Here is a 13,684-nt window from a genome sequence, read left to right on the forward strand (position 1 = left end):
CTGTGAGGGCCTCTGCAACTTAATTATCCTTCAGCTTGTGGGTCACCCACCCGGGAGGTATGGGGCTCTATTATATGGTGAGCATGCCCATCCTACCATTCCACTGTGGTTCCCTCTTTATGTTTCCAGTTGAAGATATTTTTTGCTAGGTTCCAGGTTTTTTTGATGATTGTTTAGCAGTCACTTGTTTCGTTGTAGTCACACCACCTTTATGTATATTTGTCTGCCATGTGAATATCTTTGTGAAAGATGCTCTGGTGTTTCATCTATTTTAAATAATTGAATTGTCTGTCCTTTTCTTACTAGTTGTAGGAGTTCTTTATATATTCCAGATATTCCAGATACTAGTTGTTTTTTAACTCATGTGGATGTGTTTTAATGATATCTTTCCCCCCTCCTTGGATTGCCTTTCATGCTTCATGGTGCCTTTCGATGAACAGAAGTTCATAATCTTTATGTAGTTCAATTTACTGATTTTTTTGTTACATTTTGTTGCTTTCTTAAAATCTTATTTACAAAACTTTCTTCTTCCACAAGGCTTTATTGGTCTATTTTTCACACATAGATCTACCATCCTTCTAGAAAAAAAAATTGTATTTTATAGGGGTCAGGATTCATTTTGATACCATGTTAATATGTAATTGAACTAGCATCGTTTATTTAAAAAAAATCTTTCTTTCCCCTCTGTATGTGTCAACTCTGTCATAAATCAGGCAACCATATCCATATGGATTTGTTTCTAGGTTTTGTATTCTGTTTATGTATATGTCCTGTGTTGTATACTATGCTGTGTTGATTTCCATAGCGATATCTTGATATCTTATATAACTTCCAAAGCTTGGTTCTTCTTCCTCAAGATTGCCTTGGCTGTTGTAGGCCTTTTATATTCATATACATTTTGTAATCAGCTCTTCAACTTTCACAGAATAACTTGCTGGGAATTTTGAATGTGATTGCATTGGCTATAGATTCATTGAGGGAGACCTGACAACTTTACAGTATTGAGTCTTCTAATCTACATGGGATGTGATCCTTTTATTCAGTCTGTAAAACTTTCTCTAAATCATATTTTACATTTCTCAGTGCATGAATTTTTCACTAGATTTATTCCTAGGTATTTGATGGGTTTTGTTATTTTAAATAGTGTAGTTTTAAGGGTTTAATTTTCTGTTTGTTGCTGGTACATAAAACAATTCATTCCCATGTCTTGACCTTGTGTCTAGTAATTTTGCTAAATTCACTTATAGTTTATTTGTGGGTTTCATATATACGTTAGTATCTTTTGTGAATAATGAGTTTTTAACTCCTTCCAATCCTTTTCATTTTTATTTCTTTTTCTTTCTTTGTTACATCGATTGTGACATCCAGCACAATGTTGAATAGACAAAATCATCATGGGCTTCCTTATCTCATAGATGATCCCTGGTGGAAAGCAATCTGAAATTCACCACTAAGTATGTTTGCTGTAAATGGTTTTTCTAGACACTCTGTCGGAGAAAGGAAGTTGCCTTCTGTTCCTTCGCTGCTTATTATCATGCATGGGTATTAAATTTTATCAAATGAAGTTTCTGCATATAACCAGATAATAATTAGATTTTTCCCTATTATTCTGATGTCACCTATAATGACTTTTGAATATCAAGCCACTCCTATATTGGAATAAATTTCACTTAGTTGTGAGATATATATGTATATAATTTTTTACTATCACTGGATATGATTTACTAATATTTTGTTCGTATCTTTGCATCTATGGTCACAAGAGAAATTGGAGTGTAATTTTCTTCTTGTATAATGCCCTTGTCATGTTTTAGTATTAAGATTTTGTTGACCTTGTAAAACAATTTAGAAAAGATATCCCATTCTCTGAGAAAATTTGAGTGAGTTTGCTGATATTTCTTCTTTAAATGTTTGGAAGAATATGCTTAGGCTTTTTTTGTTGTTGTTCTTTTGATTATTTTAGCAAAGATTTTTAATACATTTAATTTTTTTTTAATGAGATGTGACTATTTACATTTTTTGTTTCTTCTAGTGTAAGTTTTGGTTAAGTTGTGTTTTCCAAAGAATTTTTTCACTAAATGTATAAGAGTCTAGTTTATTGGCAAAAGGTTCATAATAATTTCATTTTTTAAAATGTCTTCTTTTAAATTGGGGTCTAGTTGACATTATAACATTAGTTTCAGGTTTACAACATAATGATTCGGTGTTTGTGTATATTGGAAAATGATCACAACAGTAAGTCTAGTTAACATCCATCACCATACGTAGTTACACATTTTTTGTGTGATGAGAACTTTTAAATTTACCTCCTTAGCAACTTTCATATATGCAATACAGTAGTATTAATTATAGTCAGTAGGCTATATATTATATTTTCATGACTTATTTGTCTTTGTCATTATAAAACTGGAAGTTTCCACCTTTGACCTTCACTCATTCTGCCCACTCCTTACCCCTCATCTCTGGCAGCCACCAATCTATGATCTTGGTTTCTTCTTTTGGGGTTTTTTTTTGTTTGTTTTTCAGACTCTACATGTAAGTGAGATTACGCGATATTTGTCTTTCTTTGTCTATTTCACTTAGCATAATTCCCTCAGGTTCCATCCATGTTGTCACAAATGGCATAATTCCATTTTTTTTATAGCTGAATAGTATTCCTATATGTACACCACATCTTTTTCATCTGTTCATCCACTGATGAAGACTTCAGTTGCTTCAATACCTTGGCTACTGTAGGTAATGCTACAGTGAACTCAGAGGTACATAAATCTTTTCCAGATAATGTTTTTTGTTTCCTTCAGATAAATACCCAGAAATGGAATTGCTGGATCATATGGTAGTTCTTTTATTTAATTTTTTGAGGAACCTCCATATGGTTCTCCACAGTGGCTGCACCAATTTACATTCTCACCAACAGCGCACGAGTTCCCTTTTTTCCACATCCTTACCAACACTTCTTATTTATCGTCTTTTTGATAATAACCATTGTAACAGGTATTAGATAATGTATCTCATTGTGGTTTTGATTTGCATTTCTGTGATAATTAGTGATACTAGGCATCTTTCACGTACCTGTTGGCCATCAGTATGTCTTCTATGAAAAATGTCTGTTCAGATCTTCTGGTCATTTTTTAATTGGATTGTTTGGGGGTTTTTTGCTGTTGAGTTGTATGAGTTCATTATATATGTTGGATATTAACCCATTATCAGATACATGATTTGCAAATATTTCCTCCCATTCAGTAGGTTGCCTTTTCATTTTGTTGATGGTTTCCTTTGCTGTACATAATCTTCATTCTTGATATTAGTAATTTGTTTTTTTCTTGATCAATCTTGTTAAGAGTTTATCACTTTTACTACTTTTTCAAAGAAGTTACTTTTGGCCTTATTGATTTCCATTATTGAATGTTTGAATTTTATTTCATTGATTTCTCTTCCTTTTTTTTTTTTTTTTTTTTCAATTGCCTCATTTCCTTATTTCTTCGGGTTGGATTTGCTATTCTTTTTCTGGCTTCTTTGTAAAGAAGCTTAGAACATTGATTTCAGCCCTTTTTTTTTTTTTTTGCTTTTCAGTTATGTATATTTGAGACTTTAAATTCCTCTCTAAGCATTAATATTAATGTAGCTGTAACTCATGAAGTTTAAGATACTGTACTTTTATCACCTTTATTTTTTCTAATGGATTACTTTTTTCGATGGATTACTGCAAGTGTATTGTCTAATTTCGAAAATTTTGGGGTGTTTTCCAGCTTGTGTTATCAGAGAACATATTGTGAATTATTTCAGTTATTTTAAAGTTGTTGAAGCTTGCTTTATATCCTAGTATATGGTTAATTCTGATAAATGTTCCGTATGATCTGAAGAGAACAAGTATTCTGTGGCTGGAGTAGTGTTCTACATATGTTAACTATTTTAATTGTGTTTGATGCGTTTCATATAATCACTGAAGTTTTTGTCTACCTGTTCTATCTTTTGTTGAGAGAGATATATTCATCTCCCATTTCTTTCATTATTGTTATGCAACTAAATTCTGTATTTTTTGCTACTGATTTTTGTATGTTCATCTTGTATCCTGCTACCTTGCCAAATTCTTTTATCACCTTTAAGTAGTTTTTGCATGGGGCTTTTAGGGTTTTCTATATATATAGACCATGTCATCTGCATACAGTGACAATTCTAACCTCTTCTCTTCCCATTTGGATCCCTTTTATTTCTTCTTCTTGCCTGATTCCTGTGGCTAGAACTTCCAAGACTGTTGAAGAGAAGCGGTGAGAGTGCGCATCCCTGTCTTGCTCCAGATTTTAATGAGAAGGCTTTTAGCTTTTCACCATTGAGTATTTTATGCTTGCTGTGGGTTTGTCATAAATAGCTTCTTTTCTTAATTAAAATTTTTAAAAATTTCTTTTAAATTTTTAAAAAATATATTTTTTATTGAAGTACAGTCACTTTACAATGTTGTGTCTGTTTCTGGTGTACAGCACAATGCTTCAGTCACATAGGAATATACCTACATTCGTTCTCCTATTCTTCTTCACCATAGATTACCAGATACTGACTATGGTTCCCTGTGCTATACAGTATAAACTTCTTGTTTATCTATTTTATATATATTAGTATCTGCAAATCTCAAACTCCCAATTTATCCCTTCCCACCCCCTTCCCCTAGTAACCATAAGTTTGTTTTCTATGTCTGTGAGTCTGTTTGTTTTGTATTTATGTTTGCTTGTTTGTTACTATTTTCTTGTTCATGATGTCTTATTTATTTATGTATCTGATTACCTTTTAAAAAATTTTTTTAAAATTTATATTCTATTCTTTTTTAGGGGGAGGTAACTAGGTTTTTATTTATTTTAATGGAGTACTGGGGATTGAACCCAGGACCTTGTGCATGCTAGGCACACATTCTACCACTGAGCTATACCCTCCCCTTCTCTGATTACCTTTGATTATGTGCTTGTCATTATGTTTGAAGAGATACATGTATGGTTGATTTGAAGCCTAGATGATGGCCTTTTCAGAAGTGATTTTAGATTTTCTTCTTCTAGACATTTGGAGGTGCTTACCAGTCTGGATCACTATAACCCAGATTTAAGGCTTGAGGTTTCCTTGACTACCTAGGTGACATGAAACTGGGCTGCAGGTCCATACCTGAATTTATATAACTCTTTGTAGTACATGATTAAAATTGTTCATGGTTGAGGGGGTAGACAGTTTAAGAATTTATTTTTGCTGCAAATGCTTTTGTAGCGAAAGCAATTGAATGCTGGACATACCTTTTTACTTTCTTGCTTTATTTAGATTTCTGCCTCACTATTTTGTTACATTTTTGTACTTCTAGGATATTTTCCATGTTTAATTGATACTGAAAATTTTTCATTGCAGGGTTCATTTTATTTACATACCCTGCGATTAACAAAGGCAGAAATCTTCCCCTTTACTTTGCCTTTGAATTTGTCCTGATTTTTTTTTTCTGCTTTTTGTAGGTTCTACATGACACATTTCCTCAACACACATTCCTCATGAATGGTCTCATTCAAGGTGTAAAGGTAAGAACAACTTTTGTGTGGTTCACAATGAACCAAAGCCAAGAATCCTTAGTAATTTAACTCTGGAATTTTAAATGGAACTTGGAACTTAGGGAAGCAATTACTGTTCATACATTTTGTAAGTAAAAATTTTAGCTGGATTATCAAAGTCAAAATAAAATGCAGCCCAAATCCATAAGGCCTGGTTTATTGGTAAAAGCAGTACTTTATTTTAATTAACATGTACACAGCATATGAAGGGTTTAATTATGTGAAGTTTTAATTACGCTATCAACAGAATAAAATGGGCAAGTATAAAAAATGTCTTCTTTTGAGATAGGCTTTGAGATTGAAGAAGAAGGAAGCATCAACATTTATTGTTGGGCATATAGTCTTTTGGCAAGGCTGGTGTTCTAGCCATAACTTTCTGAGCTCTCAACCACTTGACTTAACAAGCCTTATTAATTCATTATTTGAATTTTAATGTGATACTCTGAAAGGCTTATAAATAAGGGGCTAAAATACAATGCTATGTTCCAGGCCCACTTTGTAGTAAAGTATATGGGTATAGCATCAAATTTGCCCTTTTCATCTTAGGTAATATCAATGTACGTAATTTTACTTTGTGCTGAACAGCACACTTAAAATTATGCCATAGTAATTTGCTGAATTCAGCCATAGGAATTTGTTGAATTCATAGCTTTGAGCAGCATTAATTGTAATGAATACTATTTATTCTTTGCCTGTTTTCAAAAAGAATTTGAGAATGCTTACAGTAATAATAACATAAATAAAATTAGGGCAACTTAAATAGGTTTTTAATTTGAGGAGAAGGAATATTATCAAGAATCTGGTGTGTGTTCATGTAAGCACCAGTTGTGAGCAGTTTTCATCTACATGATAAAAAGAAAAACTAAAAAAGTGAGAGAGAACATTATCCTTACAGTAGATTCTTGTGGGAAGTTACTCCACAGATCTTTTTCTTCTTGTTTTATGGAGCTAATTAAATGTGTTTTAGTGTGGTTCTGCAAAATAAAGCCAGTGAGGTTCATACCCTAAAGCCAAGTGGCGTGCTTATTACACTTAGAGATATCCATATCATTATTCTAAAAAAAAAAAGAAGTATTTGGACTGATTGAGGGGCATGGACAAGGGCTTATTTAACTTCAACAGCTATTGAACTTCAATTTATTGAACTTAAATAAAGAGTTTAGTAACTGCCTGCTGTTTTCAGGGGTGGGGATATGATGAGAGAACCCTACAGCAAAGCATAACTGTCTTAATATGGATGTGAGCACAGTGGAATGAATATGGCTTAAAATTGCTTTAGCATTAAATCTTCATTCCGCATCTTATTAACTGTGTTACCTTAGTCATGTAATTTAACCTCTCTAACCTCAGTTTCATTAATGAAATGAGAAAGAGGAAAGATCTCTAATAGGGTGATTATGAGGATTAAATTAGCTAGTATTTGTAAAGCTATTAGCATAGTACATTCATATGTTAAATACTCAATATGTAAAAAGCAAAAACTATTAGAAGGAAGTCTTGGTGACCATTTTTCTTACCAGTTTGGGGAAAGAGTTTCTATTTTTAAAAAGAAGAATTCATAAAGGAAAGGATTGAATCATTTACATCAATATTTTAGCTTTGGTAAGTCAAAGCCACCATCCTCAGACTTAAAATACAAATGACAAAATGTCATTTGCAACGTGTGTAGAAGGAGGAATACTTAAAAACACTGTTAAAGTCAAACCATAGGAAAAGGACTGATACCTCTGAAGGGCACAGAAGGGTATAAGCCAGCAGTTTACAAAAGGTAGCAGTGTGAAAGTACGTTTAGCACTAATAGGCAGTGAATCCCAAATTAAATGTGATGTTACTTTCATATACATGTTGGTAAAGCAATTTTAACTGATAAGAACTAGTTCAGTTTGTGGTAAATTGGATCCTCATACACTGTTGATGAGAGGATAAGTTGGTATAGCTTTTCTGGAAGGCAGTATTTTAACAGCCTTAAAATATTTATATATTTTAACAAAGTAATTCCATTTCTAGAAAACTGTTCGTATCAAATAGAGTTTATTCAGAGATTCAGGTAAAGGGCTATTTGTAATAGTAAACATGGAAACTTTTAAAATGCCTTAAAATTAAAAGAGTAATTATGTTGTCGTGCAACCGTATAATGTATTATAGGTATCTAAAGAACACATTTTTCCATTTTCAGCAACAAAGATGGACCTAGAGATCATCATACTAAGTGAAGTACGTTAGAGAGAGAAAGACAAATATCATTTGATTATATTTGGAATATAAAATTATACAAATGAACTTATTTACAAAATGGAAACAGACTCACAGACATAGAAAACAAACTTCTGGTTACCAAAGGGGAAAGGGAGGGGGAGGGATAAATTAGGAGTTTGAGATTAGCAAATACAAACTACTATATATAAGAGAGAGAAACAACAAGGGTCTACTGTATAGCACAGGGAACTGTATTCAGTATCTTCTAATAACCTATAATGAAAAAGAGTATGTATATAACCGAATCACTGTGCTGTACACCAGAAACTAATGACATAAATCAACTATACTTCAATTAAAAAAATAAAGCTATCCAGTATGGTTTCAGGTTTGTTTTGACCAAAATAAATGTAGATAAGCAGGGAGGGGGGGATGATTAAAAAAGGACTCACCTGAAGTTTGAAAGTGTATGGATTTTTGGATGATTTTTAACTTTCTTCTTTATATCTTTTGCTCATCTTTGTAGATTTTCTACAGCTAACTTTTACTTTGTAAGTTTACTATCATAATGCATGGAAGAAAATGTTTAGATTTGGGCTGAGCATCAATAAAGGATATAAGTAAACAGTTCTGTTCTGTGAATTCTCCAATTTTAGGCCTTTTTTTTGGTGGGGGTTGTTACTGCAGTAGCTTTATTGAGGTAATATTTACCTACCAGGCAAGTCACTTGTTTAAAGTGTACATTTTAGTGGTTTTTAGTATGTTTACAGAGTTATGCAGCCATCAGCACACAATTTTAGAACATTTTCATTGCCCCAAAAGAAATCCTGTGTCCATTAGTAGTCACTCCTATTTTCCCCTCATCTCTTCAGCTTTAAGCAAGCACAAATCTACCTTCTGTCTGTCTAAATTTGCCTATTCTGAACCTTCTGTGTAACTGGAATCATACAGTATGATGGTCTTCTGTGACTGGCTTCATTCACTTACATTGTTTTCCAGCTTTGCCTGTGTTGTAGCACGTTTTAGTACTTCATTCTTTTTATGGCCAAACATTTTATGGACATACCAGTTTATCCATTTATTGGTTGATGGACATTTGCGGCTGTTGCAGTTTTTTATTATTGTGAATAATATTGCTGTAAACATTTCTGTACGAGGTTTCATGTGAACGTATGTTTTTACTTCATCCTAGGTACATACCTAGGAGTAGAAAGGCTGGGTCATATGGTAACTTGAGTTTCTGTGAAGTATGTTTTCAAATTAACTTCTCTCTTAACCCTGTTTCTGGCAAGTAATATATGTTCCTCATCTCCTAGACTTCTGACAGATGGGTGGCTCAAGCCGCGGACAGCAGTTTCTTTTATAGCTACACTTACTCCCTTCGCAATATCGTCAGACTTATACCACTTTCAGCTCTCAAATAAATACCTTCCTAGACCTTGGTTTGGAACTCCAACCTTAATATCCAGTTGCCTAACTGACATTTCTATTTCCTTGTCTAATAAGTATCTCAGAGTCAAAACTAAGTTCCTAATCTTCCCCTCCAGCATGACCAACTCACAAGCCTTCCTCATATCAGTTACTGGCCATGCCATCCTGGCTCAGGCCAAAATCCCCGGAGTCCACCTTGACTTCTCTTCCATGTCCCAGACCCAAACTGTCAGCAAATTCTGTGGTTCTGCCTTCAATAGGTACATAATCAAAAAGCTACCTGGTCCCCTCTCAGTAGAGATCCTGATAAAATATAAACCAGTTTGTGGCATTCTTCTTGACCAGCCCCACCCACACCCCGTTTTCTCCTTTGGCAGCATCCCTGTTCTCTCCTCCACTTTCTGCTGACCGTGCTCCAGCCACAGCTTTCTCAGCCTGTGTTGGCCCGAGGGCTTTGCAGTTACTGTCTTTTCGTCTCTGATTGCTCTTCCCAGATTTTGGCAGGCTTTGCTCCCTAACCCTCAGCTCTTCACCCAGATGTCACTTCTCAGCGATGCCTTCACTATTATCTTAAATAATGTATCCAGTTCTCATCACTCCCAAGGCGTCTTCTCTGCTTTATTTTTCTCCAAAGCATCTCACCTCTGATATACTATATATTTTGCTTTATCTTTATCTTGTTACTGTGTGTTCTCACTCCTCTTTTAGACTGGAAGTTTCATAAATACATGGGTTTTTGTCCACTTTGGTCACTCGGGGCTGTCCCTAGCACCTACAACAGTTCTTGGCACCTGATAGGCACTTAGTAAATTTGTCAAATTAACATTTCTTTCTAGTCTTTTTCTATGTGTTTTTATATGGTCGTGTGCAGCTTATATGGAGACTAGAACTGTGTATCTTTTTTCTTATATTACTGGTCACTATATCATAATAATTTTCTCATGACATTAAAACTGCATGGAACACAGGCAGCCTTCTCTTTGCACGTTTCCTCATGCACAGATTTCAGTTACCATGGTTCAGTTAAATAACGTGAATCCCCCAACAGCACAATTCAGATTTCCATTACCGGTGTATTAACTGTGAGTAACTGCATAAAGTACAGACTGCTGCTAACTCCTTAGTTCACAGAACACTGCATAAGTAACAGGTGTGTATCATAACTAGTCATGACATTTTAAAGTGGTGACTGGTCACTGTGCATTTCTTAGTTCATGCACGTACGGCAGGGCGTGCAGTAGTGTTCCCTCCTTGTCTCCAGTGATAAACCCACATGATAGTTAAAAAAACAGATCATTGAAAGAAAGAAGTGACCAACAAGGATGAGAATGCAGTAGAGAAATAGTAAGAAGGATGGAAGTGAGATTCAACTAGAACCTCAGAGGAATTATAGAAGAACCAGCTGGCTGGAGGGACTCTAGACAGCCAAAAGAACTTAGTGATGCTAAACTTACCGGCATAAGTGAGGGAAATGGTTGTGATGAAAAGAGTGAAGATGTCCCAGCAGTGGAACTGATGCCAGCAAAAAGCTTCACATTAAAGAAACTCCCAGAGATGATATTGCATGACATTGAAAGCACAGAGGATACAATGTTGGAAGCTGATCCAAAGTTAGAAAGGCATTTGACACTTTTCCAGTGCCTGGAAGATACTGCACATCGTACGTTACATGACTTACAAAGAAGATAAGCCCTATTCAGTTGACTTGATAAGTTTTTTCACACACACACACACACAAAACCACTTTAATCTTTAATAGTTTAAATCGTAGTGCTCTAAATAAATACTAGTTTTACTATTTCTTTAATTGCACTAAACATAACTGATAGTAAGAGTTTTCATTGTTCTGACAAAAATTTCTAAAGGTCATAGGATAAATCAGTTTTCCACATTGAATAAAATCTCTTTACATGTTTTCAGCTTGCATTCAGTTTTTCAGTCCTGCACTACCATTCAAATCAAAAACTTCCAGAATCGTTGGAAATGATTATATTATATTCCCTTGTATGAATGTGCCATAATTTATTTACCCATTTCCCTATATTAGTGTTTTCTAATTTCAAACTATTGAAGATAAGTCTGTAACAAATTTTTTTAAATAAATATATTTTTATTGAATTTTTTAAAATAAATATATTTTTTATTGATTCCTTTTAAAAAAAGAGAGTTGTAAAGGTATGTCTGGTGAGTCAAAAGGGCATTTTGGGGCACTTTTTTTTTTTTTTAAAGATCTTGAGTGTATAGTAAGTACCACATCATCTCCGAGAGCAGATGTGCCATTTCACACTCCCATCAGCAGCGTGTGTCTGTCCCAGCATGCTCTAACACAGTCTTTATGGATCTTCACCAATCCTGAAAATGATGTCTTGCTGTAATTTTATTTGTTTTTCTTTGATTACAAGTGATGTTGGGTATTTTTACATTATATGCTGGCTACTTCTATGAAGTGCCTTCAAGTTCTTTTTTTTTTTCTTTCTTTCTTTTCTTTCTTTTTTTTTAAGTTCTTTATTTTTCTAATGAGGATTGTTTAATTCTTTATTTCTAAATAATGTATTTTATGGTAATCCCTTCACACTTCAATGATTATTGGTTTAGTACCTGTTCATCTTAACGGTTACAAAGGGAAAAACTCACATTTGATCCCACTTCTCAGAGTCTTTCCAACATTTTTCAATAGCAGCTTTTATTTTTATGGAATTAAAACATGCAGTGGACACTGTTAAGTGATTAGCAATGAGAGGTTGTGTTAGGGTTCTCCAGACAAACAAGACCAATATAATATATGTAAAGAGGTTTATTTTAAGAAACTGGCTCACATGATTGTGGGGCTGGCGAATCTGAAATATGTAGAGCAGGCTGGAAACTCAGGCAGGAGTTGATGCTACAGTCCTGAGGCAGAATTCTTTCTTCTCCTGGAAACCTCACATTTTGCTCCTAAGGTCTTCAACTGACTAAATGAGGCTTCCATTATTACTGAGAGTAGTACTGCCCTTTATTTTAAAGCCAGCTGATATTGTATATGTTAGACCACATCTACAAAATCCCTTCACGGCAACACCCACACTAGTGTTAGATTAAATAACTAGGCACTATAGCCTAGCCAAGCTCCTGAAACTAACCACTGAAGAAGTTTTGGCAACACTTTGTCGGAAGTATAACCAGACTGAGATGCCGTGGTTTGACTTAGTAGATGAAGTCTGGGTATGACTGCTGGTTAACGTGAGCAGATGGAGTGACTATAAGCATTTTCTTCATTAAGACCAGCTGGTCTGATTGCTCGATGTCTACCTTGAAATTTATTGAAGCTTCCCTCTTTAGCATGTTTTATATTTATTACAAAATTAGATATATCTTCATCAGTGTCCCAAAGTAACTAAACTTAAGCGGGCCAGATGTCCAGGGTTGATTTACACCTGGATCGATCAATATGAAGAGGGTGCCTGTAAAGCGTGTAGTTTTCATCTTGTCTAGCTTTGAAATCCCAGCAAGGGCTTGGAAAGGGGGAAAAGTAGAAGGCCCACCAGTCCAGCCCAGGGCTTGGCCACAGCATTGCTTCTTATCAGTCTAGACTTGACGGTCAAGTGTGACCTAGGAGATGGCCATGTAGGTCGTCTGCCAGGACATTCTTCCAGGGGCATTTAATACACCAAGAATTTCTCTAATCCTAGGAGTTGCTGCTGAATTGTCTCATCCTGCTATTTAATGAATTAAATCATCAAGCAGTACATAGTATAAGCATGCAGAGAAACTGTTGGCTGATGTATTTAAGAGTTAAAAAAAAAAAAAACAAGATGCCTTTGAAGTCCCCTTACAGCTACTCTTTAGGATTACTAAATACAGAAATGCTTTTCATACATACACTCAATAATTCTTGCTTTCTTAATTTGGACCAGGACTTGGATAAAAGACTATCCTTCTAATTATCTGTAAACAGAATGGTTAAAACAGCCTACTTGAGAGAAATGACTTCATAAATTTTAAGTAGTTTTTTTGAAACAGACTGCTAATTTATCCATTTGTTGAAACATGTTTAAGAGAACTTGCAAGTAGGTAAGTCTAGTACTTTATGTGCTTTCAGATAGACACTCTGAAATGTGGGTAACAAATTAGTGTGACAATTGGTTTGAATTATGGGCTTATTGGTTAGGCTCAGCTCCTAGAGCCACATCACACCTGAATTGAAGCCTGCCTCTACCTCTCACGAGCCCTGGGCCTTAGGCTAGTTCCTTGCCCTAAAGCACCCAACTCACAGCGTAAGGCATTTGTGTGAAGTGCACAGAGCGATTTGGCATATGTGAATGCAGCTGTTACTCTTAATTGGAATCAACTTGAAGTAGTGGCCCTACTACTTCTGAGGTTAAGGGAAAGCCTGTTTCTTTATGTTTTAATTAAATAAAATTAATTGCCCTTTCATACGCTTTTGTTTCTGCTTTCTTTCCATGAATCTTCCAAACTTCTATTCCCTTGCCCCTCCCCCCCAA

At 34.8% G+C, this 13,684-nt stretch overlaps 1 protein-coding gene across 5 annotated transcripts in view; it reads left to right on the top strand.

Moving 5' to 3' along the window:
* The window catches only part of MFSD14B (major facilitator superfamily domain containing 14B), a 68,872-nt gene that overhangs the window by 29,600 nt on the left and 25,588 nt on the right, over nt 1–13,684 (top strand). For all 5 annotated transcript variants that reach the window (XM_064490057.1, XM_064490059.1, XM_064490058.1 and 2 more), the window contains one exon: nt 5,484–5,546. In XM_064490057.1, coding sequence (XP_064346127.1) covers nt 5,484–5,546 — 63 coding nt within the window. The remainder of the gene's footprint in view (nt 1–5,483; nt 5,547–13,684) is intronic.

Source organism: Camelus dromedarius, chromosome 10, assembly GCF_036321535.1.
Source record: "Camelus dromedarius isolate mCamDro1 chromosome 10, mCamDro1.pat, whole genome shotgun sequence".
Taxonomy (NCBI): domain Eukaryota; kingdom Metazoa; phylum Chordata; class Mammalia; order Artiodactyla; family Camelidae; genus Camelus; species Camelus dromedarius.